Source organism: Populus nigra, chromosome 1 (genome assembly GCF_951802175.1).
Source record: "Populus nigra chromosome 1, ddPopNigr1.1, whole genome shotgun sequence".
Classification (NCBI taxonomy): domain Eukaryota; kingdom Viridiplantae; phylum Streptophyta; class Magnoliopsida; order Malpighiales; family Salicaceae; genus Populus; species Populus nigra.
In genome coordinates, this window is record NC_084852.1 from 48327254 (window position 1) to 48351112 (window position 23859).

The 23859-nt window shown below is 34.7% G+C and overlaps 4 protein-coding genes and 1 pseudogene across 8 annotated transcripts; 2 read left to right on the forward strand and 3 right to left on the reverse strand.

The window, feature by feature from the left end:
- The first annotated feature begins 508 nt into the window (after positions 1 to 508).
- Positions 509 to 2222, forward strand: LOC133681143 (uncharacterized protein At5g39865-like). The gene has a single exon (XM_062104282.1). It carries the CDS (start codon positions 1014 to 1016, stop codon positions 1812 to 1814), a length of 801 nt encoding a protein of 266 aa, XP_061960266.1. The 5' UTR covers positions 509 to 1013; the 3' UTR covers positions 1815 to 2222.
- Positions 2223 to 3913: 1691 nt separating this feature from the next.
- LOC133698593 (triphosphate tunnel metalloenzyme 3-like) lies at positions 3914 to 4998 on the reverse strand (annotated as a pseudogene).
- Positions 4999 to 5248: 250 nt separating this feature from the next.
- LOC133698570 (probable ADP-ribosylation factor GTPase-activating protein AGD11) lies at positions 5249 to 11474 on the reverse strand. 3 transcript variants are annotated; one of them, XM_062121562.1, is made up of 13 exons: positions 11255 to 11474; positions 11100 to 11156; positions 10921 to 11026; positions 9727 to 9807; positions 9347 to 9427; positions 9032 to 9076; positions 8041 to 8125; positions 7553 to 7628; positions 6839 to 7002; positions 6534 to 6756; positions 6032 to 6148; positions 5823 to 5918; positions 5249 to 5698 (listed from the first exon to the last, which is right to left on the reverse strand). In XM_062121562.1, exons 3-13 carry the CDS (start codon positions 10946 to 10948, stop codon positions 5417 to 5419), a joined length of 1278 nt encoding a protein of 425 aa, XP_061977546.1. In that variant the 5' UTR covers positions 10949 to 11026; positions 11100 to 11156; positions 11255 to 11474; the 3' UTR covers positions 5249 to 5416. The 3 variants fall into 3 exon arrangements, with proteins under 3 accessions (XP_061977546.1, XP_061977531.1, XP_061977539.1); XM_062121547.1 differs by having other exon boundaries at positions 9032 to 9112; XM_062121555.1 differs by having other exon boundaries at positions 9032 to 9112; positions 10921 to 11156.
- Positions 11475 to 14688: 3214 nt separating this feature from the next.
- On the forward strand, positions 14689 to 17185 carry LOC133681144 (uridine 5'-monophosphate synthase-like). The gene is made up of 6 exons (XM_062104283.1): positions 14689 to 15615; positions 15722 to 15805; positions 16022 to 16104; positions 16199 to 16286; positions 16389 to 16643; positions 16807 to 17185. Exons 1-6 carry the CDS (start codon positions 14725 to 14727, stop codon positions 16933 to 16935), a joined length of 1530 nt encoding a protein of 509 aa, XP_061960267.1. The 5' UTR covers positions 14689 to 14724; the 3' UTR covers positions 16936 to 17185.
- Positions 17186 to 17461: 276 nt separating this feature from the next.
- On the reverse strand, positions 17462 to 21595 carry LOC133681145 (E3 ubiquitin-protein ligase DIS1-like). 3 transcript variants are annotated; one of them, XM_062104285.1, is made up of 5 exons: positions 21292 to 21595; positions 20192 to 20318; positions 18884 to 19109; positions 18337 to 18723; positions 17462 to 17973 (listed from the first exon to the last, which is right to left on the reverse strand). In XM_062104285.1, the coding sequence occupies exons 3-5, from the start codon at positions 19067 to 19069 to the stop codon at positions 17653 to 17655; spliced, it is 894 nt and encodes a 297-aa protein (XP_061960269.1). In that variant the 5' UTR covers positions 19070 to 19109; positions 20192 to 20318; positions 21292 to 21595; the 3' UTR covers positions 17462 to 17652. The 3 variants fall into 3 exon arrangements, with proteins under 3 accessions (XP_061960269.1, XP_061960268.1, XP_061960270.1); XM_062104284.1 differs by having other exon boundaries at positions 20246 to 20318; positions 21292 to 21594; XM_062104286.1 differs by lacking the exon at positions 21292 to 21595 and adding an exon at positions 20693 to 20715 and having other exon boundaries at positions 20246 to 20318.
- Between the last annotated feature and the right edge of the window lie 2264 nt (positions 21596 to 23859).

Sequence of the window (23859 nt, forward strand, 5' to 3'; positions counted from 1 at the left end):
CTCGAGATTGGTATTAATTTTTTTAAAAAAATTTCTTAAACTACACTTCATAAATATATATAAAAAATACCTTTTTAAAATTATTTTAAAAAATAATTAGTCTTTAGTACATGCAATAAACATCATTACCTTATACCAAGAGTAGAGAGAAGAAAAGGAAAACACTCGAAACATCCACGAAAACTCTGGCAGAAAAAAACAGCGAACCTCGTATGTTTCAAACTAGGCGGTGGTGGTTTATCCTGTCTGTAACTCTGACCTCATCACCCCCAACAAGAAGTCTCTGATGTAGAAAGCCACCTCTCTCTCTCTCTCTCTCTCTCTCTCTCTCTCTCTCTCCTTGCAAGATTAAAAAAAAAAAGGAGTAAACTTTATTATTTATCTAGAGTTTTTTTAAGATATTTTTTTCATTACAAATATCTTAAACATCAAGAAAAAATTAATTTAAAATTTAAAAAATAATTTTTTAAAAAACATTATTTACACTAAAATGCAAATGTGCTATTAGTTTATTCTTAGCTTTGTATCCAATTCAAGCCTCCAAAATCGTCTCCTCCACATTTCTCTCTCCCAGCAACAAAAGCAAGCAAACCCAAAACTGAAAACACCTTTTTTTTTTCTCTCTCTCTTTCTTGTTTCCTCTCCCTCGTTTCCCTCTCCCTCTCTTCCTCTTTCTCTATCCAGCTATCTTTCTCGTTACCTACAAAGAAAGACAGGAAAGCAAACCAAATTCATCTCATCTGCTTTACCTGAAAAGCAAAAAGCAATCATCCACCTTCAATTTCTTAATTTAGGATTTTCTGATTATTTCATCGCCGTTGCTACGATCAGCATCGGGTTTGAACGGGTCAAGGTTGTTCTTGAAGGTAACTTGAAAAAAAGGTTTCTTTCTTTCCTTTTGTTTTGGCATTTCTAGAGCTGAATTTTAGGGCCAAGGTTAATTCAATCTTGATCTAGTTAAGAAACCCAGAAGGAAAAGGCTTGAAATTGAGTTGATTTCGTGATCCGGGTCGATGGCTGAAGTTGAAAAGAATCAGGAAATCATCCCCAATTCAAAACCCGCCACCAAAAATACCACCTCTAGTTCTATATTCAATAGGTCTGTTACAATTCATTCAGCTTCTATTGCCAATTCTTACCTTCAATCAACATCAAGATTTTACAATTCGTTTGAGTCCATGAAAGGAAAGGTAAAAAAGCTTCGTTCTTTGTTTGAGTCCCCAAAACCCCAGAAACCGAACCCCGATGAATTGCAAATTCAAGCAACTCATAAGCTACAATCTTTTAAATCGATGGGACCTGAGTATAATAGGTTCCCTTCTTTTGGGTTTATTAACAATAGTAAAATCCGGTTGCCGGGTACCGAGGATAGGATTGTGGTGTATTTAACAAGTTTGCGAGGGGTTCGAAGGACTTACGAGGATTGTTATGCGGTGAGGATGATTTTCAGAGGGTTTAGAGTGTGGATTGATGAGAGGGATGTTTCGATGGATTCGGCTTATAAGAAGGAGCTGCAAAGCGTGCTGGGAGAGAAAAATGTGAGCTTGCCGCAGGTGTTTATAAGGGGGGATCATGTGGGTGGTGCTGAGGTGATTAAGCAAATGTTTGAGACAGGCGAACTGGTGAGGGTTCTTGATCGGTTTCCAAGACAGCAGCCTGGCTTTGTTTGTGAAGGATGTGGGGGTGCGAGGTTTGTGCCTTGTGGGAATTGTAGTGGGAGTAGAAAGTTGTTTGATGAAGATGAAGGGGTGCGCAAGAGGTGCTTGGAATGTAATGAGAATGGATTGATTCGATGCCCGGATTGCTGCTCCTGATCGAACCTGGATGCTTACACCTGATTTGGTGCGAATTTTTATTTGTCTCGTTGCCGTATGTAATCAATGTAAGGGTTGGATTCAAAATACTCATTGGATTCATTGGCATTTTTCATTTTGTTCATTGTATCTACATCTGTCTAGGGGACTGATGTTGGTTGTTTTATGTAGTGTCTTGAAAAGAAGTAGTTACAATGTGTTATCAAAACTCCAAATTGGTTTTGGGAGTTTTGTTTGTATTTTACGCAGGGGAGATTATCTCTCCTCTTTGGGATTTGTAAATATTTAGTGCTAATGCAACGCAAAAGGATTTGCAAATGATGCATCGTAATGAAAATGGGTGCTTTTAAACCCCAACTTTCTGTACTTAATCCTTTATGTCATTGAAAGTGTGGATTTTTCCCTCCATTCCTGTTGCCCAGTGTTAGATGAATAGCGCAGACATGAATGTAAGGTAAACTCGAAGGTTTCTTTGCATTTGTGGTTGTCTTTGTGGATTGTTTATATCTTGGGAGATTTTGTTTTCTTTCCGAGTAGCAGTACATGGTGGGTTTGGTCTCTGCAGATTGTTTTTACTCTTCTGCTTCATAGAGAGTACTTTCCGTTTCTTCTGGGAATGCATAATTGTGTACTGAAGGATACGCTGATGAAGCTATTGCAAAATTTTGCTTGTGAATGTTGTGTTCGCTTAATGATTGAGAGAGTATATTTTTCCCTTGACAACGTTAAGAATATGATGTAGTTGTGAACCAGACGATTGCTTTCTTCAAGAATAGATGATGCAGTGTCCTCATTATTGCTATTTGGCTCATCCTTTCCGCTACAACAATCCAGAATATGGAACCCTGCCTTTTCTAGTTACATCTCTCATCAATAACTTAACCTTGCTTTTCAATTCTATCAAATAGTGTTTTCTTTTAAAAAAATATTTATTTTTAAGATTATTATATCAAAATCATTGAAAAAATTTGGTATTTTTTTTTTTGAAAAACAGAAGAGAAGCTTATCAAGGTTCAATGCTTATATACGGGTCTTAGAGTGACAATAAAAGTTACTTTACTAACTGCTAGCAATTCAAAAAACTATACTTATTGCCATGTGAAATTTTAAACTATTTTATCGAATTGTATGGATGATAGCATCTACTGTAATAGGTCATAGAATTTATTACTTAGTTCAAGAACTCGTGATTATTCTCTGGGAGCTCATGCTTTTAGTCATAAATGATCCGATTGCTCTAAAAATCACATGGCCTCATAGGAAAATCCCAAGTCCTAACTCATCGGACCTTTCGATACAATAAATTCAGATGTTTGTTTGGGTTTGCTCATAAGAATGAATTATCCTGTAAGGGTGCTGTATGAAATATCTCCTTCTCAACAGGCTGTTGATCTTCAGTTCTTTTGGGGGATTGATGTAAACCCTTGGCAGATGCTCTTACCACTGCCCAGCCCTGAGTACTGTTCTGACCTGTTTGTTTTCTTGCATCTACTACTTTACTAACTGCTAGCAACAAGACTGAACTTTATATCCGGTGTGGGAAATTCTGATTGTGAAGCCGTTTTCATGGTTTGAGGATCTGTTGTCTCTGTGTCGAATAACTCACCGAGTTTTGGTTATTGAAAAGAACTTGTAGCTGTCTGAGCTTCCATCACACTGATTGATACACCAGACCAATCTTATTCTGGTTGCAACTATCTGTCAAACAAACAAGGAGAATTGTGGGACAGAATGTATTGATGATCTTATAGCTGTATGAGCTTCCACTTGGGGTCAAATCCACTTTGGTTAACACATAGCTATCCGAGCTTTCATCATGCTGATCGAAATGTCAGACCAATCTAGGTAGAAGAATAGTAAAGAGAGAATTGATCGATGATCTTATCTCAAATCATCTCTTTCCCATTATGAATTTACAAGACTTTTTTTTTTGTACAAAAGTGATAGGGCTCCAGCTTGAAATGTTTTCTGTTGGCACTTCCATCGTTTTCATTGAATGGAAATTAGTTTCAGATTGACAACTCAAATGAGGGGGTTGGTGCTCACAGATAAGCTGGCCTTGTCTATCCAATCCAAACCCTATTGTGGTTACAACAATCTGTCAAAACAAACTTGTAGGATGGCAATGGGGCGTTCAGGTATGGATGAAATACACTTGAAAGTCTCTATCCAGGTACAAATTTTAGAGAAAGGAGCAAGATAGAGTCAAGAACAATTCAAAAAACTAGTATAAATGAAATGCAAATTTTACAGAACATCACAAAAGAGAGTTGATTTACTCATTGCTGCTTCAATACAATTCAGAAAAACACAATCTTCTCTTCTTAGGGCAATTTCCCTGATCGAAAAAGTGCAAACTCGTTAGCTTCTGAGTAGGAAAACTCAATCCAATTATCCTTCAATAACCCTTCAATCAACTCCTTATACTTCTCAGGCTCTTTAGTCGCATTCAAGCTCATAGCTAGTTCCAAAATCATAAATTGTCTCACCAAGCTCAAGTTTCAATCCTTTCCAGTCAAACACTTGCCTCACATTCCTAAACCCACTCAAACAAACAAGATCCTCATTTTCTCCGACCCCAACCTCCCTTCTGACTCTCTGTATTATCTTTTTAAATCTCCAGCAACCCTAGTAACTTCCAGGGATCGGCCACGCACACGCGGTTATTCCTGGGGTCAATGGGCTCTTCATGCTTTTTGACACAGCTTATGCCATTGACATGATAGGTTTGGCTTGGAGAGAGAGAGGACGCAGTAGGAATCAAGATTAAAAACAAAGACGGAGAGCTGCGAGGTTTGAGGAGAGTTTGGAGCTTTTGGAGTCAAAGAAGATGTTTTCTTGGATTACGCTTTTGATGTGGAGAGGAGAGAGGATGGTGGAAAGTTTTTGGTGGGAATTTGAATCTGGAAGACGAAATTTTACCCCAATTTCCATTGTAATAATTATTGATTTGATTGGTTGCTGAGAAAATGGAGGAAAACACTGATGGGTTTTATGATTGCCTCTCGTTTCTCATCAACCTAGGAGAGAGCTGTGATTTGTCCTGAAAATATACTAATAAATTATATTTTCTATCATGCTAAGATTGTTCACTAGCTTCAGAGAAAATGAAATCATTGTGCTCATTTGAGTTGTTCTCAAGGTTTGCTCACTTAAGTTTCTTGACCTACCCATCTGATTTTCAATGTCCTCAAGTTTCTTCAGATTTTCCTGTTATTTTTCATATCCTGTACAAGATTTTTGTTGAGAAGGGTTTCTATTTACTCAGCAGAGTGATAGTTGCACATTTGGTACTCGCGCTACATTATCATCAAGGAAGCTGCAGAGCCCTGAAGATTTTGCACCAACCGAACAAAATTCGTCAGGATACAAAATTTGGTTGCATCGCTGGTGTTGGCGTTATAAAATCATACAAGCTATATACAATTCGTTAATGGAAACCCTAATAATCCCTGTCAAGCAAATTATTTGTAATGAAACAAGGGCTACATCAGTTTACAACAACAGCAGGTTAAAAGGTTCTTCCATGGTGAATTCAACATTCAAAGCCAATTTCAAATATGGTATCACCATGTTTTTAGTTTCTTAGTGTCTCTATGTAACTATTGGGTAAGAGGAACACATTCAAGCTCAATCTCCAGCACCCCTCTCTCTACATTCTTTAGCTTGAGGCTGATTTCTTGCTTTACCTTTCCGTCTACTAGTGTGATAATTCCATCTTTAACAAGGGTGTTTTCCTGGCCTGCTATCCATTTACCAAGCTGCATTGACTCGGTGATGGTTGAATTCTCGTACGCTTTAGCAGCAGCAACAAGTGGTTGAATGTCTATCTCAGCCTCCCCCATGAAGTCATCGGTTGTGAATGTATCCTTGTCATAAACAAGCTGCATAAATCCACCTGGAATTTTAAGCATCCATAACCAAAGACCAAAAAGAGGAGCTTGCTAGCATGGTATTAACGTTTCCAAAGTTCTTGTGTTTCCACACAGAAAATTTGACACAACATACCACTTTCAGGGGAGGAATCTGTTCTGGAATTGACAACATTAGACTTTCATTCCAGATTGGATTCAGGTTGTTCTTTATGACGCGTGTCCTCACTGACTGCAATAACAAATAACAAAGAACTGGCATTATTAACAGGTTTATTGCATCTCACTCCATTTCAATTCAACAGAGTTATGATGCCAATGGGGTCAAAAGGAGGAGAGTCTCACTTGCTGGCCCAAGGAAATGATTACATATGGATCGCTAGTCATCACATCCCGGACAGCTAGGTTAGTTCCTTTGACTACATTAACCTTGATTAATCCAATAAATTCAACCATACCTGCCTATAAACAGAACATTTAAAGCAACAGAATCAGAAAGTTTTGCTGAAAACTCAAGATAGGATGCATCACATTTTCGTCCACCACAAACCATGCATGATGATGGTTTGCGATGCGAGTTATTTCAGTCGAGCATATATTTTTGTGCATATTATGTTTGTGCATGCATTCATGTTTTATATTAACTTCTCATAAATGATAACATTGCAGCAGAAGGGGCACAGTAATTTCTGCTCATCTGTGACCACGCATACAAAACAATATATATATAAATCAAGAAAGAGGAGGAGAAAGCATTTGCAGTAACATATGTTATAGCTTGCTATAAAAGGTGAACTCATAATCCACAACATAAGATAAATACATTAATGAAGCCGGGATTCATTACCAAAGAGTAGCTCTTTTTTGTGTGCTTGTGCTCGGAGTCTTTTCTTCCCCAGCTGTTACGAAATGCATTCCCAATACGATGCCTGGTTGCTTGTTTTTCATACTGTTTCTTGTCTTGGGAAGGACAATTATTTGAAGGAGTGGGTAATGAACTTATAGAACCTGGAAATGGGCTGGACATTTGTTCATCACAGTTTGAAAATTCCTTCAGCTCATATTTTCTCCTGAGGTATTCAGATAAAAATATCTGATTTAGAATGCACTGTTTTTTTTAGAAAGATATGATCAGTGTGGTGCTAATATTACCTAATAAAATCATAACGCTCCTCTGTAGAAGCATCTGGTCTTGGTTTTCTATAATCGTCGGGCATAGAAGCTTCATATTTCTTGTTTGCAGCAGTATTGCCACCCAAATCTATCAGAGCGTTCACCTGTTCATCTGTCCATTCATCTAGCTTGATTGATAGAACCTGACCAAAGTCGAGAAAATACAGCATCAACATACCAAACCAATATGGGAGAGGCATGGAAAGGATAGAGTAATCCGAGAAGATTGGAAATAAAACTAAATTATATTAACATTCTGATGGCTCGGTAATATTCTCTAGCGCGAGTGTAGCAAGGATGATTCATTTACGATACTCTTGAGAGGAAAAAAACGAAAACATATATAGTGAAGTATATTTTCTACTAGCCTACTGCTACTAGCCAAGGTTTGTAATGGCTTCTTATGATGCTGGCTGCTGGCTTAGAAAAAACTGAAGTATGGGGAGTAAATATGGCTTAACCACTCGTTCATAGCAGAGAACATAGAGATAGAACCAAATAGCAGGATCGAAAATGGCGGTTTTGTTAGCCTCTCATCGACAGAGCTCTTTATTAAAAAGCTGTCATTTCTCCTCGAATTAAATCCCGCATAACTCATGGTACTAAATCATGAGAGTACAAGATCAAACTATATAAAGTTCTAAATTTTTGCTTTTACGGACAAAGTCAATGAGTCAAGTTTCGAAACCACACCTTCGATAGATGTACCCCAAGGCTTCTATGAACGCCTGAACACTTGATACAAATAAAAACTCCATAACTTAATGACCTGATAAAAAAACAAGCACCAATAGTCATGTCAAGAGGCACTGATATCAGGCGTTGAGGAAAAGAAATTGCGTCTGCTGTCTGTGGCTGGGCCGTTGCCACAGCTGCAGATGGGTGACACAGAGTGGAGGTTTGGTACAAACCGAGAAGACAAATATCCCGTGCTTTTATGTGAAATTGTGACAAGAAATTGATAAGAATAAAATCATATTGTACTTTTGTAGTTAAATGGAGACAATGATTTCAAGCACATGTGTTTATATAATCTACAATTTCCTTTGCACTATCCATCAATGTTCAGGAGAAATATTTAACACTGATTCTAGTGTTCAAAATCCATGTTCTTACTCTCATAAACTCTACATCAAATGAACAAGTATGGAAATGCATCAGGTTCAGTCTTAACAACTCACACCCATTTTGGATCTGGAGATCCACAATCGGCACAAGTCTTGTTTCCTGATTGACTTAGCAATCTCTCCATTCTTTTTAGTGGACCTGATAGATAAACAAAAAGAAGGTTACTCTGCATCCCAAGCAATGCTTTCAGAAAAGGAAAAGGAGACATCTCTTCAACAAAATGCAGAAGTGTAGATTCATCCAAGAAGCAAGAGAACTTTCTTTTTAGAACCCTCTTCTACCTCCCATCCCAACCAATATGAAAGTAAAAGGAATGGAAAAGAAAGAAGGCGATCCTAGGTTCTTGGAACTTCAGGAATTTGGTTAGCCTCTTGGTTCATAGGCAGCCAGAGCATATCACTCGTATATTAAGCATGAATCTCTAACAATGGATGGATCACAAAAGGAGAACGAACTAGGAAGCTGTACCCTTTACTGTGAGGTCCAAAGGTAATAGATACTATAGTATGACTCCATGCCAGACTCAATTCGCAGTCCAAAGGTCAAAAATATATGCAAATCACTGCTGAAGCATACACATCCTTACCCATGACTCCTTCCACATTTGTTTTGAATAAAAAATAGCAGAAAACACAAATCCATCCTACTCACTACTGAAGAAACACCAACCAATTGATGCAAAAATTGGTTTGCAGTCAGTACATTGCGGTGGACAAAAAAAAGATTTTCTTCCATGAAATTCTAGTTTCATTTCAATACAAGAGTATATCGCTATTGGCTCACTTTTAAAAAGCTAAATAGGAAAATGAAGAAGATAAATACTAGAACAAAAATAGAAAATGAGTACACTCAATACATCATATCCCTGCATGTAAAGTTAAACCCCGAGAACCAAATTTTGTTAGAAATAAATCACATAGTGAGAGAATTTTGCGTTTGTTTATGCCTTTGTAATGTGTTTCAACTACCATTTTGCAGGATGTTGAGCTACTGGAATAACGAAGAGCTTCAAACAAAAGGTTCAAAGATTAAAGCTCAAGATACCAGGAGATTTCTGTTTATCTTTCCTGCTGCTGCAACTTTGTTTGCCTGAACGTACGAGATCATTTAGACAAGGAGCCAATCCTAAAAATGCAGTACATTTAATTATGTATCAGATCATCAAGGAAGGTAATAATGATGGGAATGACCAGTATGCAATCACTTGGTGTAAGTAATTTTATTATATTAAAATCATATAGTAATTTGAGTTTGTTTGCGCCTTTTCATTTTATTTCAACTTATATTCTGCAGAGAGATGAGCTATTGGAATAACAAATGATTTCATACAAAAAATTCAAAGATTAAAATTCAAGATACCGGAAGGTTTCCCCTGAACTTTTCTGCTGCTGCAACTTTGTTGGTCTGGATTTAAAAGATCATCTGGACTGGAAGCCGATCCTAAAAAATGCAGCACATTTAATCAAATGTCAGATCATTGTGGAAGACTGTAATGTTGGGAACAAACAGAATACAAACATTTTGTGCAGATCTTTATAAATGTAAATAGGAAAATAAAATAAGATAATAGTAAAGTCCTCTTAATGGATCTTCCTTGAGAAAAGAATTTCGTAAGAGATAAGAGAATAATGAGTTTGTTTAAGCCTTTGCAATGTATTTCAACTTATATTCTGCGGAGTAAGCTGTTGGAATAACAGAGAGTTTCAAACAAAAAGTTGAAAGATTAAAGCTCCAAATACCAGAAGATTTCAGATGATCTTTTCCGGTGCTGCAACTTTGTTTGTTCGAACATAAGAGATCATCTGGACAAGGGGCAGATCCTAAAATGCAATACGTTTAATCAAACATCAGACAATCATGGAAGGTTATAATGCTGAGAACGATCACGATGCAATCATTCTCTGTAGGTCTTTTCTTCATGGAAAAGATCATGCATAACCAGCTGTAACACTCGAAGCACAGCATGCACCAACTGAAAAGTATCAGCAAAGTCATTAACTGCGTGAATATCATAACAAACATCACATGCAATAGTTCTCAAGTTCTGAAAACCAGAAAACTATTAGGTAAAAGATCCTTCAAAAAAAGGACTTTGCTTAAGTACGGCCATGTTTTCCATTGACATTCAACTCCATGTGAGTACAAATATAGATTCTATAAGGTCCCTTGAACAAATTTGGGGATTAGAAAACTGTCAAGAAGAGAGTCATTGCATATATCATGAGTTCCAGAAGAAGATATAATAAATGAGGACTCACTTCACTGATATCTGCTCAATCGCCAAGTTTCTCAAGACAAGCCAAAACTGATTGCCAAGCGCATTTCGGAAACAAATTCACAGTGAAGCTTCACAACTTATGCTTATTTTGTTTTTAGTAATGGGGCGGTGCAGATTGATGAATTAATCTTTATGAACAGAGATTAAAATCTAGTTGTTAGGGGTTAGAAGCTGATAGTACCGGTGAAGGTGACCTAAGAAAGAAATGAAGATGGAGGCATAAAACAAACTTGAAAATGAAGAGGAGAAGCGAACAGTGACCACAAATTAGAAAGAACTCTAAAAAAAAGATTATGAACAGACTTCCATTGAGCTTGATACATATCAGTTACTTTCTGGAAACCAAGAAAAGAAATTCTCAACACTATAAATCTTGTAGGTGGTACAGCATGCTTGTAATTTCTAACCCCAGTCGAACATCAAACGCAATACATGAGCTTGATTCTACAGATGATCAAGGGACAAGAGAGAGTCCATATATGCAATTGGCCAAATGTTGACTAAAAGCATTCAACTGTCCTATGGTAAATGAGCATTAAAATCATATCTCATCAGAACCATGCAGACAGCACAGAGAAAGAAAAAGGGAAACAGAAACAAGACATGCTCCACATGAATTTATTTGCAGAATATTTTCATAGAACATAAAAATTACCTTCGGAATTCTCGTGTCTGATAGGCATCTCCAACCTCCAGGAATGCAGACAGAAATTACACGAATCGGTGCTATAATCTCAGCATAGCCAAAGAAACTCTCCTTTCTGTGTCAAACGATAAAGGTATCAATAAGCAATCAACTCCTCATAAACATTAAAAACAACCACCAGAATCAACCATTGCAAAAACACAGGAATCCCAATGACAGAAACAGGGCCTTGATCAGCTTCTTCTCTGCATCAAACACATTGGCATGCGAGAATTATGTAAGAGAAAATTTGAGAAAAAATAATAGAAAAATCCTAAAAGCAAAAACTCAAAAGGGTTCTTACCAAGTTGACAGAAACCAGATGCCAACGAAAAATCGGGAAAAAAAAAGGCCTTCCCTTGACAGAAGTGGTGGATGGAGGATGAATTGAACACAAAAAAGGTCAAAATTTGAATAATGTAATAACAATTATTCTATGAGAAGAAGACAAAACTAAAGATTCAGATAATAATGAGGAAATGAACAGGAATATGATTAGAATTTAGAAGAATCTGCAGTATTATAATATGATTAAATTTTATTTTGGTCAGTCATTTCATCTTTTTCTATTATTATTAGTAACAGAATGTAAAGTCAGCCAGATTTGCTTACAGGGGGTTGGAATTTTCTTACCAGACAGTTCCACCGGCTTCACTTGCTCGTGTGTTACACCTCCTTTGTTTTTCTTTCCTTTTGTAAAACATTAGATTTCTTGAAAACAATTCAACGGATTTTATTAAAACTATTTAATTTTAGTCCCTATTGCATGTTAATGGTAAGAATAATACTAATTTTATGGAAATAATTTTCTCATAATCATTTCTTGAAATATTTTAAACCGTTTGATTCATGTTTTCTTTTGTTCTTATATGGATTGAGAAGAAATAAAAAAAAATATAAGAATTATATTTATATAAAATAAGAAAATTTTTGAAGTAGATGAGGGAATAGATAAGATCACTATTTTTATACACTGTTTTCATGATTAATCATAAATATATTATGTGTTGATAGATTTTTTTTTTCTATTGATAGTTTGATAGTATAAAAGTATGATAATTCTTTTAACACGAAAGGAATTCTATGACGTCCTATTTTTTACTTGAATTTAAAAATATAAAACAATAAATATTAAGTTGTATATTAATTTCTTCTCTTTTCCATAGAAACTACCCTTTTTATTTTAAAAATTATTTTCTCTTATATTTCTAACACCTTAAAGTAATCAGTATTTTCTCTTATATAGTAATTTTTAAATTAATAATATAAAAGCATGTGTTATTGCTTTCATCGTTTCTCAAATGTCAATATTGTCAGTAAAATTAGCAAATTTTTGACAGTTAAATTGGTATTTTGGCTTGAAGGATCTTCACTTATGGCATTTCATTGCTTGAATATTGTTGTTCTTCCTGTAATGAATTGTGAAGAAATAAAAGATTCATAAGAACTTACAATTTTACATGATCTATGCATAGCTAAACTCTTTGTACAAGTGGGGCGTGGACCCAGTGCGAGTGGACCTTATAGAAATGAGCAGAAAGTAAGCATTTAGAGGTATGCACGTAGGCTCAGTTTCATTGGGCCCATGTGTGCCAAGACTCGTCTTTGACTCCGCCGACACACGGCAGGGCAAGGATCGAGAGAACACGGTGATAAACCAAGGCGGGCCATGAAAGCAATTTCATGTCATAATTTAAGGATTCCTTATAATTGCTGCAAGAAGCTAGTTTAAAATATTTTTTATTTAAAAATATATTAAAATAATATATTTTTATTTTTATAAAATTATTTTTGATATTAACATATCAAAATAATTTGAAATTATAAAAAAATTCATTTTAAACAAATAAATTTAAAATTTAAAGGAACGACAGGATAAGCAAATTGCTATTTATCAAGATAGAAAGGATATTAAGCTAAGAGGTAGCTTAATTGATTATATTTTGAATTTGTTTTCTAATGGTCATGAGTATGAGTTCTCTCGGAATTATTAAAAATTTACATGAATGTTAATTTCAAGGCTCGTGGATTAATTGAGGTGCGCGTAAACTAATCTGAACACTCACATTAATAATAATAATAAAAAAATAAAAAAGATCTCATCAATGATGATTAGATGTTATATTATGTAGTTGTTAAACCAAATTGATATAGGAATTTGACATTTAAAATTTACCTCGAGATAGACTTTTAGTTTAATTATATTAGATATTATCAATAAAACTCTATTGAGTTGATCGGGTATTTTAATAACCTGATTAATATTATCAAACTTAGCCCAAGCCATAATTTTAAAAATCAACATGTGACAAAACTCAAATCACAGGTTATAAGGGTCAATCCCATATTTTTTTAAAAAAAATATCAAAATGACTTCATCAAGTTCAACAAGTTAACTTATATTTTTTTTCTTCAACCTATACTGATCTAGATTTTAAATTAATCTAGTTCTAAGGTGATCTATCAAGCCAATTTAAGTTTTACAACTATGATACAAGCTTAACCGAATAAACAAGAAAAAAAAAGAGGAATGAATTTTTTATTATTATTTTAATGTATTTTTTTGAGCGATAAACACTTTGAAGAAAAACAATCACCACCATACTTCAAAAAATATAAGCTTTAGCAAAACTATAAATTATAGTTTTAATACAAAGTTTTTAGTGGGATATATATAATGTATTTATTGATCAAATATATATAAATTTATGATTGAAACGAGTTTTGTTTATTTTTACAGTTGAAAAATATTTTTATAAAAATTTAAATTTTTTATTTTTAAATTATTTCCACTATTAAAAATAAAATTTAAAAATTATTTTAATATATAAGCAACCATCAATTTCCTACTTTAATGATGGATCATTGACGCTTTCTGCGTTAGAGGCATTTGTGCTTCTTTTTTCTGTTTTTTTTTTTTTTGGTATAAAGGCATTTGTGCTTTGCACTTTAAAGAGACATCCAGTCGTGGTGTCCATTGAAGAATGCCATATCATCCATTGCTATCTTCTTTGTCGAAAAGAATTTCAAGGATGTAATAAAAATATAGATTAGTTGGTCTTGAATTTATTTATTTTTTTAATGATTATGAGTTTAAATTAAAAATTTACATAATTATTAATTTTTTAAAAACATAAATTCGACCTAGTTTCATTTTAGATTTAAAAAACTAAAAAAAATTATTCCCATGCCAAATTAATTGCTTTTAAAAAATAACTCCAAACTTGTTAATTCAAATTAGATTTGTTTGGTTTTAATAAATATAAAACCGAACCGATATAAACCAAATTAATCAATTTAATTCTTTTATTTTTATTTAGTTGAGTTTTATTTTTATTTTTTAAAAAAATCAGTCTAATTGAATTTTCTGATCCAAGTTGAATTGTTTGAACTACACTCGCTTCTATTGCAATAACTCACTCGATTGTCAATGGTTTTTAAGATTTGTGTTAATTAAGTATAATTAAGGATGGTTAAGTTTCGATGCTTAAACTCTAACATAAGCATTAAAACCATCCAAAAAAATATATCAAAATTCAGAAGAGAAAACCTTCCTCGAAAATCTATATTAAATAAATTACAAAAAAATCTAAATTAAATAAATGATGTTCAAATTAATTAATAATTCGTATTTTTTTCAGGGTAGATCATATTTTTTTAAAAAAAAATGCATGACAAAATTGTGACAATAACTCATTATTAAAATATTAAAACAAAGAAACAACTGAGCAATAAATAAATCAAGAACAAAAAAGAAAGAAAATGTAAGTCAAGATGATAACTTTCCTTCCTTACATAAACACTTCCGTTTCCACCCCAACACTGACACTTGCTCACTCTTTCCCTCGCTTCTCTCACCGCCATCACCGCCACAAGATGTCTTCTATGGAATCCCTTATTCTCCAACTCCATGAAATATCCGCCGTCAAATTCGGCTCCTTCAAGCTCAAGTCCGGTATAAACTCCCCAGTCTACATCGATCTCCGCCTCATAATCTCCTACCCCTCCCTCCTCCGCCACATTTCCCAAACCCTAATCACCTCCATCCCGACCACCACCACTTTCGACCTCATATGCGGCGTTCCCTACACAGCTCTTCCAATCGCCACCACCGTATCAATCTCCAACGACATCCCCATGGTAATGCGCAGGAAAGAAGTGAAAGATTACGGTACTTCGAAGGCTATTGAGGGAAATTACCTAAAGGACCAGGCTTGTTTGATAATTGAGGATTTAGTTACTAGTGGGGCTTCTGTTCTTGAAACGGCAGCGCCTTTGAGGGCGGCGGGGTTGAAGGTGACGGACGCGGTGGTTTTGATTGATAGGGAACAAGGAGGGAGGGAGAATTTGGAGGAGAATGGGATTAAGTTACATGCCATTATTAAGTTGAGTGAGATGGTTAGGGTTTTGAGGGATAAGGGGAAGTTGGAAGAGGAAACGGAGAAGGGAGTTTTGAGGTTTTTGGAGGAGAATAGAAGGGTTGGTGTTGTTAAAGCGGTGGAGAAGAGTGTTAGGGTCAAGAGTTTAGGGTTTGAGGATAGAGCGAAGTTAGCAAAGAATGAAATGGGGAAGAGGTTGTTTGAGGTTATGGTTAAAAAGGAGAGTAATTTATGTGTTGCTGCTGATGTTGGTACTGCTAAGGAATTGCTGGAGCTTGCTGAGAAAGTAAGTGTTTTGACACTGGGGTGGGCCGGGGATGATTGGAGTGTGATGTTTGTTTGTTTGTTTGTTTGTTTTTTATTGGCTGACTTTGATATTCTTTTGGCTGTAGGTTGGACAGGAGATATGTATGTTGAAAACCCATGTTGATATTTTGCCTGATTTCACTCCTGATTTTGGAGCAAAACTTCGTGCGGTATGCCTCTAAATTTAGTGGTATTTTTCAAGTTGGCTGTAGGTCAGACATTCCTAATTGTTCTTGTGGAGTTTGGTTTGGTTGGTAATTAGGTAGAAGTGCTGATAATTTGACTTTATTTCCCTGAGATCCCCTAGCAGCTGAATAGCATTGTCCTTGTTTTTTCTCTCTTCCTTTTTTGTTTTATATAGCTCACTGTGCTTTTGCATGCTGTAGATTGCAGATAAGTACAATTTCTTAATTTTTGAAGATCGTAAGTTTGCAGACATTGGTAACACAGTGACTATGCAGTATGAAGGGTGAGAATCAGCGTCCCTGTGGCTTTTCTGTTCTGGTTTCCTTTCTGTTAGTACCCTGGCAGAAGTCTGATGTTTGTGGCCTTTTTTTTCACAGGGGCATCTTCCGTATACTGGATTGGGCTGATATAGTTAATTGTCACATTATTTCTGGTCCTGGAATTGTGGATGGATTGAAATTGAAGGTATGCCTCATAGGTAGCACAGCTTTTATCTGGAATCATATTAATGGGTTATGCTTGACCGTCATCTAAGATAACTTCTGAATACCCTTGAACTCTATTTAGGGTTTGCCTCGTGGGAAGGGCCTCTTGCTGCTTGCTGAAATGAGTTCAGCTGGTAACTTTGCTAAGGGAGATTACACAGCTGCGGCTGTAAAAATTGCTGAAGAACGTTCTGATTTTGTGATGGGCTTCATCTCAGTAAATCCAGCTTCTTGGCCAGGTGCACCAGTAAATCCAGCATTTATTCAAGCAACCCCTGGAGTTCAAATGGTCACTGGTGGTGATGCCCTTGGCCAGCAGTATAATACCCCATATTCTGTATGTTCAATTCACTGTATATTGATTGCTTTTTTCTTTTATAAGTTTCAGCATTGATTCATATTCATTGGCTTATCTTTTCACTTCATTGCAATTTGCTTTGAATGGTATTTCAAGGGGAATCGTTACAGTTCTAATCACTGTGGGATAAATGATGTTTCAGGTCATCTATGATAGGGGTAGTGATATCATAATCGTGGGACGTGGGATTATAAAGGCAGCAAATCCTGCACAGGCAGCTCGCGAATACCGCCTTCAAGGATGGGATGCATACTTGGCTAAATGCACATGAGATTGCATTTAGGTCAACTTCCTTGGTTTTTAATGCTTTTGTGCGGCTTTTGCTATGAACAGATCAGCCAGGTTTTGATTGAATTTTTCCAATACGTCTTTTGTATGTCATATGAAACCAGATGAGAAGGTTTTCAGCCCCTTCTGGGCGTGGCATACATGGGCAACGTTGTAGAAGGCTATATTGCTGTCTTGTCAATCATTTAATGTCCTCCAATATAAGTAAAAAAAATGTTTTCCAGTTGTCCGAATTGAGCACTTGCAAGTTTGATAGTTGCTATGCTATAATAAAACGTGGAAAGACCAATAGAAAGAAAGACCTCAACAGGCTTGGTTGTATTTCGATCTATAAACAACTAAGTCCACCAGTTCGACCTCCGTTGACTGAGCCTGGTCGAACTGGTGGAACAAGCTTGGCTGTCTTGTCTCCTCGGTTTCATAACCACGCCCTAATCAAATTTCCCCGCGCCAAACTTATCTCCACAGGTGCCAAAGAGCAATGCGGCAAATCTACATAGATACTGTAATTGCAGGGCCAAGAGTAAGGTCTCCCACTCATGTATTTGATGGATGGACAAGCAAAGAGAGTTTTCCTCCTATAATTCAAAAAAGAAATGACTAAAGGTCATGGGACCAGCTACAAGAAGAAACTGAAACTAATCACTAGGTCTGAAGATAAACTATAATAGGAAGAAGTTGTGATAATTTAATCATCCTGTCACTGTTCTTTCCAAATCCGACCAGTCACCCGAAGCTTCAATTCCTTCCGATCTCCACCAGAGAATAAAAGGGCCATGTTGCGCTGGATAACAAGACCATCAAAACTGTCCCGAACCTTCCGGTGGCTATCCCTAATGCTCCTAGGCACCCCTTGCCATGTCATCTTCCTACCACTTCCACATACTTGAAGACGGTAACTATGGTTCTTTGCCTCATTGTCATCGCCCATAAACCTCAGGAATGCTATGTAGACTGGGGACATCCCGAGGTGGAATGCTTCAAAATGCAGACAAAAATACTGACCAAAACAGCTAAAAACCTGAAAATCGGGGTGAAAAAATTAGCGAGCAATTCATTTAAATGTCCACATCACAGGTTTCTGCAAAGGAATCAAACAACAAAGTTCGCTCCAGCAATAAATTAGAGTGTCACGTCAGATTTTAACGGGAGCAAGACACATACAATGATGATGAATCCCTTTTAACTTCTACAAAAGGGCATTTCCGTTCACAAGGATCATTAATTGAAAGATGTCTAGTTTTCCACAAATATGGCGTTTAAAGGGAACTATGCAGATAACTGTATCTACACGCATTCAACATAAAAACAAGAAAACCCTTCTTTGCTTAGGATTAGAGGGAAGCCAAAAACCAGAATAGATACAGATAAAGAGAAACAATACCGTCAGCATCCATGTTGCGTTCTCAACTTCATGTGGATTTGATTTGACATATCTGTGGTTGAAAGTACTGCCATTATGCATGTCAACTTTGTGATCATCTTTCAAATGTGCCACCAGATAAGGAATATCACCAATAGCCGTGCATTCTGATCCAGAATATGGGCAGCTATACGGTCTAAAAACACATTGGGATTCATGTTTTGACTTGCTGTGATAAGGGTATATTCCTATGCACCCAAAACTCTGATAAATACATGGAAGTTCAAGAGATGCAGCAACTTTCTCTAGCGCAAGACATCTAATGTTGCCAAGTTCATGCCTGCAAATGGGGCATCGGTCATGAACTCTGGGCTTGCAACTGGAACATAATGTGTGACCATTTGAACACTGCAACAAAAGAGAACACCAATGAAATGACCAACTTATAAATTGAAATTCTTAACAGGGTAAGGATATCAAAAGGTAAAAGCCTTGTAAAATTCCATTCCATCAGAAACGAATTTTCATTAGGTTAATCAAGAACGGATAAAAATGGCATAAAACAAACCTGATGAATTGGAGGATACATGGCATTTAAGCACACGGGACACTCCAATAATTCATGAACACTGCTAGACACAGTCACATTAGGTTTTAAAGCTGTCTTAGCAGGACTGTTTACACATTCAAAGATATCTGTCATGTCTTTATTTTGAGGAGGATCAATAACCTCAGGCTTATTTCGGATTGTCATCAAAAAACTGATTGCTAGATGCCACAATAGCGTGGTCAACCTATGAGAAAACAAACAAGTCAGTTTCCAAATCCAAAAAAGCGACCTACCATTATACTCATGCAAAATGGCATGTATGAAAAGAAAGGACACAAGTTTGACATCTATGTCATCAATAAATCAACCAAGTCGAAGTGTCAAATTCCACTAGGAGAGCTTTCTTTAAAAAAGAAAGAGGAAAAAAAAAATCTTCCCCTAACTCCCAAACAACACACGAGGGGGAAAAATGAGGAACCTGATTACATCAGTATGTCAAATACATCACATTGATGCAAAGGGGATAAAATATATTATACATATGGATGTAACTACAGTTTAGCTTATCATATATCTATCTGAAAAGATAGTCAATCAGGGAAGTCTGATATTAACAAAAACTCTCATTTCACACAATTATTAATCATTTCACAGACATCTACTTGCAGAATCAGCAAATAACAATTTACTAGAATTCTTGACATTAATGTCAAACAACAATAGCATAGGTGCCTCTGAATCAGTCCCACATTTTTTTCCTGCGAACTTAAAAGCATTTTCATTTTTCCCATACAGCAATCCAATTTCGCTCACAGCTTAAATAGTGGATAACTCCTAATAAAGGAACATGATGAAATTTATATTTCAATAAATCACACTTTGAAATATGGATAACATACGGAGGTAAATTGTATTTCATAACGAATCAACTGAGCAGCGGCTTGTAGACCCTAAAAGGAAGGTTTGTTATTTGTAATTGTCCTAACTAAGAAGTCCAATTTATTCATCAACTTTCTAAGACAAACAAATGGAAAAAAAGCAAAGCAATTAAGAAAACTGTAAGGAAGACAAAATACATCAGGAGAACCAACAAGCTTATGAAGATACAGACAGTTTAGTGGACTACTGGTTAGCAATCTCAAATGGTATAATGATCGCAATCATTTATTTTTGGCAAGCCTATATTGAATATAAATATAAATCAAGCACGTATTCAAAGATATTCCAACAACATAACAACAAGAGTGTTCATATTTAAGTAAAACAAGGTCACTGAGAACATGATCATTGAAACGTGTTGTTGAGAATAGAAAAACGACAACTAACTTCTAACAGAAACTAGCATGCACTTCCACAGACAAGAAACCCTTGGAGTCTTACCACCAAAACGTTTTTTCTCCTTGGTCTCTTTCCCTTATTTCTTCAAGGTATTGACAATTTATGGCTCCTCAACCTATCAAAAACATTCAATAAAAAGTGACATATAACTTCCTGATCTGACTAAAAGTCACATATAGCATGGTCGGGATACTATTGCCCAGTTAACATTCAAAAACATTCAATAAAAAGTGACATAAAATTGCCCAGTTAACATGGGAAAAACGAGCGATTCATGACAGGAGTTGAGCAAGACAACTTATAAAGAAAATTAACCAGTTAATCCACTCAAAGTAACCTAAGAGACCCTGTATAAAGAGCATAAAAATGGAAATGTATCTCCTGAGTACGAGGTTCGTAACCTAACCAATCATCATATGATTCATCTGCTAAAGAAACACCCCTATAAAACATAAAGAGCAAAGAATTGAAGATGTCAATTACTCTCACCTTCCTGAATTAAGGAATTTATTCGCCACAACCCAACTAGTCATCATATGATATTATGTATAGCACAAAATCATGCATTTTTTAAAAAAAAAAAAAAAAAAACCACACCAGGTGTGCAGTTGCAAATGACAACCATTAGCACAGTGTGAAACGATAATTTGCTAATCACACTCCCAATATCACACAAAGGACAAAAAATCACCACAACAAAACCATATCGAGCAAAGATTTGTCAAGTAAAGAAACTAGGACTGTAAAAGGGAATTGAAAAGACAATTCACTGTGCAAAAACTATACTTGACACAAAAGATCAAGAAAACACGTCTCCCCAAGACTACTATAACAGTACGTGGATCAAATAAAACAAAAGAAAGAATCGTCAAATGCCAAAAAAAAAGGGGAGAATTTTTTTTAATATGCAAATCTAAAGCAAAAAATAGATATAGAATATTCAAAAAGGGCATTGACATAAAAAAAGAAGCAAACTTTATACTCTAAACATCTCAAAAACCAAATCAATCAGCAAAAAATAAAAACCCCAGATAGGAAATCGAATAAAAAGCTCGAAAACTAGAATAACTGACAAAAAAAGATCATACCTTGGCACAGTTTGATTGCAATCAAAACCCTTTAAGAGAGAGGCAGAGTTAAGGTGGAGAAGACTCTCTAAGGCAATAAATGAACGAAATGCGCGTAAATATACAGAGATAGAAATGAAGAGAGAATTTTCAAACTAAAGCCGTTGATAGAGAGAAAGAAAGAGGGAGAGGAGCGTGTAGAGACTAGAGATGAATATAGATGGACAGGCGGGAAAGGGGAGAGAAATTTCTCGAGAAAATACAAAAATAAAAAAGGTTAGGGTGTGTTCAGTCACAGAGTAATTCTCCATTTCTAATTAGAGAAAGGAAAAGAAGTTTTACATTTTTCCATCCTAATGCTTGAAGTTAGAAAACATCAAAAAGATGTTTTCCAATTTTTCTCCTCGCATGGAAAACGCGCTTCTCCTCTGTTTCTCAGATTAATATTTTTTTCGGACAAACATGCCCTTATTCTTTTTAACTAATGACATATGTATTCTATATATAACTACTTTTCCTTTCTTTACTCTTTATCCTTTAAAATTTTTGAATTTTATTTTATTTAAAAATAATATTTTTTAGTATTTTTAATATTTTAAAGTGCTGATTAACTTGGATAAAAATATAGTAAACAGATGGATAGATATGTGCTGTAATTGCGACTGAAGCTGGTATTTTGATGTCTCTTCAGTCTTCACCTAACCTTGAAAATGCGCACAAAACTTTTTGTCATTGTTCATCAGTCTAGCATGATTTAAAGTGATAGCTAGATTATTGAATTTTACTTATAAATGTACTTATGTCACGTATGTAATTTTGATATAACCACCTGTTTTGTTAAAAAAAAATGATTGTTATGCTTGTGTAAATGTTACATTTATATTTATTTAATTTTGATAATTGTTGTTAATGTCATGTAGAATGTGAAATCCAACATTAGAATGTAATTTAATCCATAATGGTTGGACAAGATGGTTGAATCAGAGTTAAAAATAAAAAATTAATTAATAACATAAAATTTGTCGATATTTAAAAATAAATAAAATTTTACCAAAATTTTATATATAATTCATCTTAGTAAAATCTCCTTACAAATTTTTTTTTTTTAACTCAAGTTAATCCGTCAATAATACAAAATAATTCATGATCAAACCCTTATCTTAGAGTAGGTTTAATAACTATGAAATTATGAATTTTTTTTTTTATTATTATTAACATGGATGTTCGGGTTAACTTGCGTGCATCTCAACTAATTCCACGGACCTTGAAGTTAACGATCATGTAAGCCTCTAGTGACCCTGAGATTTATAAAACTCGATTTGATGACCTTTAGAAAGCACATCTAGAGCCTGACTAGTACGCTACACCCCTTAGAATTTGAAATGATAAATTCTTATTTTATATTATTCTAGCATTCTTTCATTCCATCAAACACACTACCTATTTATGATAAAAATAAATAAAAACAAATATATCTTATTTCTGCTAAGGAATTACATTCATCTTTTATATTTTTTCCAATAAGAAAAGGATGTATTTTCCTTTTTCGAAAAAACTTATTCTCTTAAAAATTTGTGAAGAATAGGTTAAAACTTCGATTTCGAATTTCTCAATACTTGAGGGACTTAATTGAGATAAAAGTTCTTTAAAGGGTGGATTGAGACTACCCTTATAGTTAAAGGAATTATATAAGTTTTGCATAGAAAGTTCCCTTCCAGTAACCCGTATTGCAAATCCAGAATACCCAAACATGCACGGCAGTAAAAAACAATTTCATCCTTTCTTCATGGTTTAATGTCAGTTTTGTCCCTAAACTATTAAGGTTCTGGTATACAGAGACTGTCCTTTCAATCTGATTATTTTTTTGAATAAATATTATCCATTTATTTTGACAATTAATGTCATCTAAAACCCATTTATTTTTTTTAATCTTTGATATTTCAAGTTAAATCTTTTCATAGATGCTTTGAAAATTTTACTTTGTATTTTTTTATTTTCCAAACAATAAAAATTTTAAAAAATATAAATAAAATAAAATAAAACAATCTTAAATTTTTATATGTAAAATAAACCATGCAAATTTAAATAAGTAATTTTAGCATTGACATCAAAGTTTCTATTAAGCTGGACTAAAACCTCTTTTGTTTCATGAAAAATTATCTTTTAAACTTTGATGTGTTTGTTTACAATTATAAAGATTGGTCAACAGAAAATATTTTCAAGTCAAAGAAAAATTTGGCTTGGTTTTCAGAAAAAAATATTTTTTTTTTATTTTGGATAGAAAACACTTTTCAAAGTTGTGAAAAATCTAAAAATATCATATTATTTGTTGATTATATTAAATTTGATTTTCAAACTTTTGATTGCTATATATTTTGTTTTGATATTTTTTTCAATTTCAGCCCTTAGAATTGAATTTGATTTGATTTTTATATCAACTTCAATCCTTTTTTTATTGTTACTTGATTTTTTCTTATTATTTCTTTAATTAAAATTTTTTTATCTATCATATTTGATCATTATTTTTTTAATTGCTATTTATTTTATTTGAAATAATATATGAAATTTTAATTATTTTTTAATTTCATC

Excerpts from the sequence above, each read along its gene's own strand:
- LOC133681143 (XM_062104282.1), top strand. The coding sequence starts at position 1,014 with ATGGCTGAAGTTGAAAAGAATCAGGAAATCATCCCCAATTCAAAACCC.
- LOC133698570 (XM_062121547.1), bottom strand. The coding sequence starts at position 10,948 with ATGCCTATCAGACACGAGAATTCCGAAG. Across the intron at positions 7,629-8,040 it reads TCTCCAGATCCAAAATGGGT|GTCATTAAGTTATGGAGTTT; the intron begins GTGAGTTGTTAA and ends TTTTTTTATCAG. Across the intron at positions 6,757-6,838 it reads GAGCGTTATGATTTTATTAG|GAGAAAATATGAGCTGAAGG; the intron begins GTAATATTAGCA and ends TGAATACCTCAG.
- LOC133681144 (XM_062104283.1), top strand. The coding sequence starts at position 14,725 with ATGATAACTTTCCTTCCTTACATAAACACTTCCGTTTCCACCCCAACA. Across the intron at positions 15,806-16,021 it reads TTGGAGCAAAACTTCGTGCG|ATTGCAGATAAGTACAATTT; the intron begins GTATGCCTCTAA and ends TGCATGCTGTAG. Across the intron at positions 16,105-16,198 it reads GTGACTATGCAGTATGAAGG|GGGCATCTTCCGTATACTGG; the intron begins GTGAGAATCAGC and ends TTTTTTTCACAG.
- LOC133681145 (XM_062104285.1), bottom strand. The coding sequence starts at position 19,069 with ATGACAATCCGAAATAAGCCTGAGGTTATTGATCCTCCTCAAAATAAA. Across the intron at positions 18,724-18,883 it reads TGTATCCTCCAATTCATCAG|TGTTCAAATGGTCACACATT; the intron begins GTTTGTTTTATG and ends CTTTTGTTGCAG. Across the intron at positions 17,974-18,336 it reads ACGCAACATGGATGCTGACG|GTTTTTAGCTGTTTTGGTCA; the intron begins GTATTGTTTCTC and ends CCCGATTTTCAG.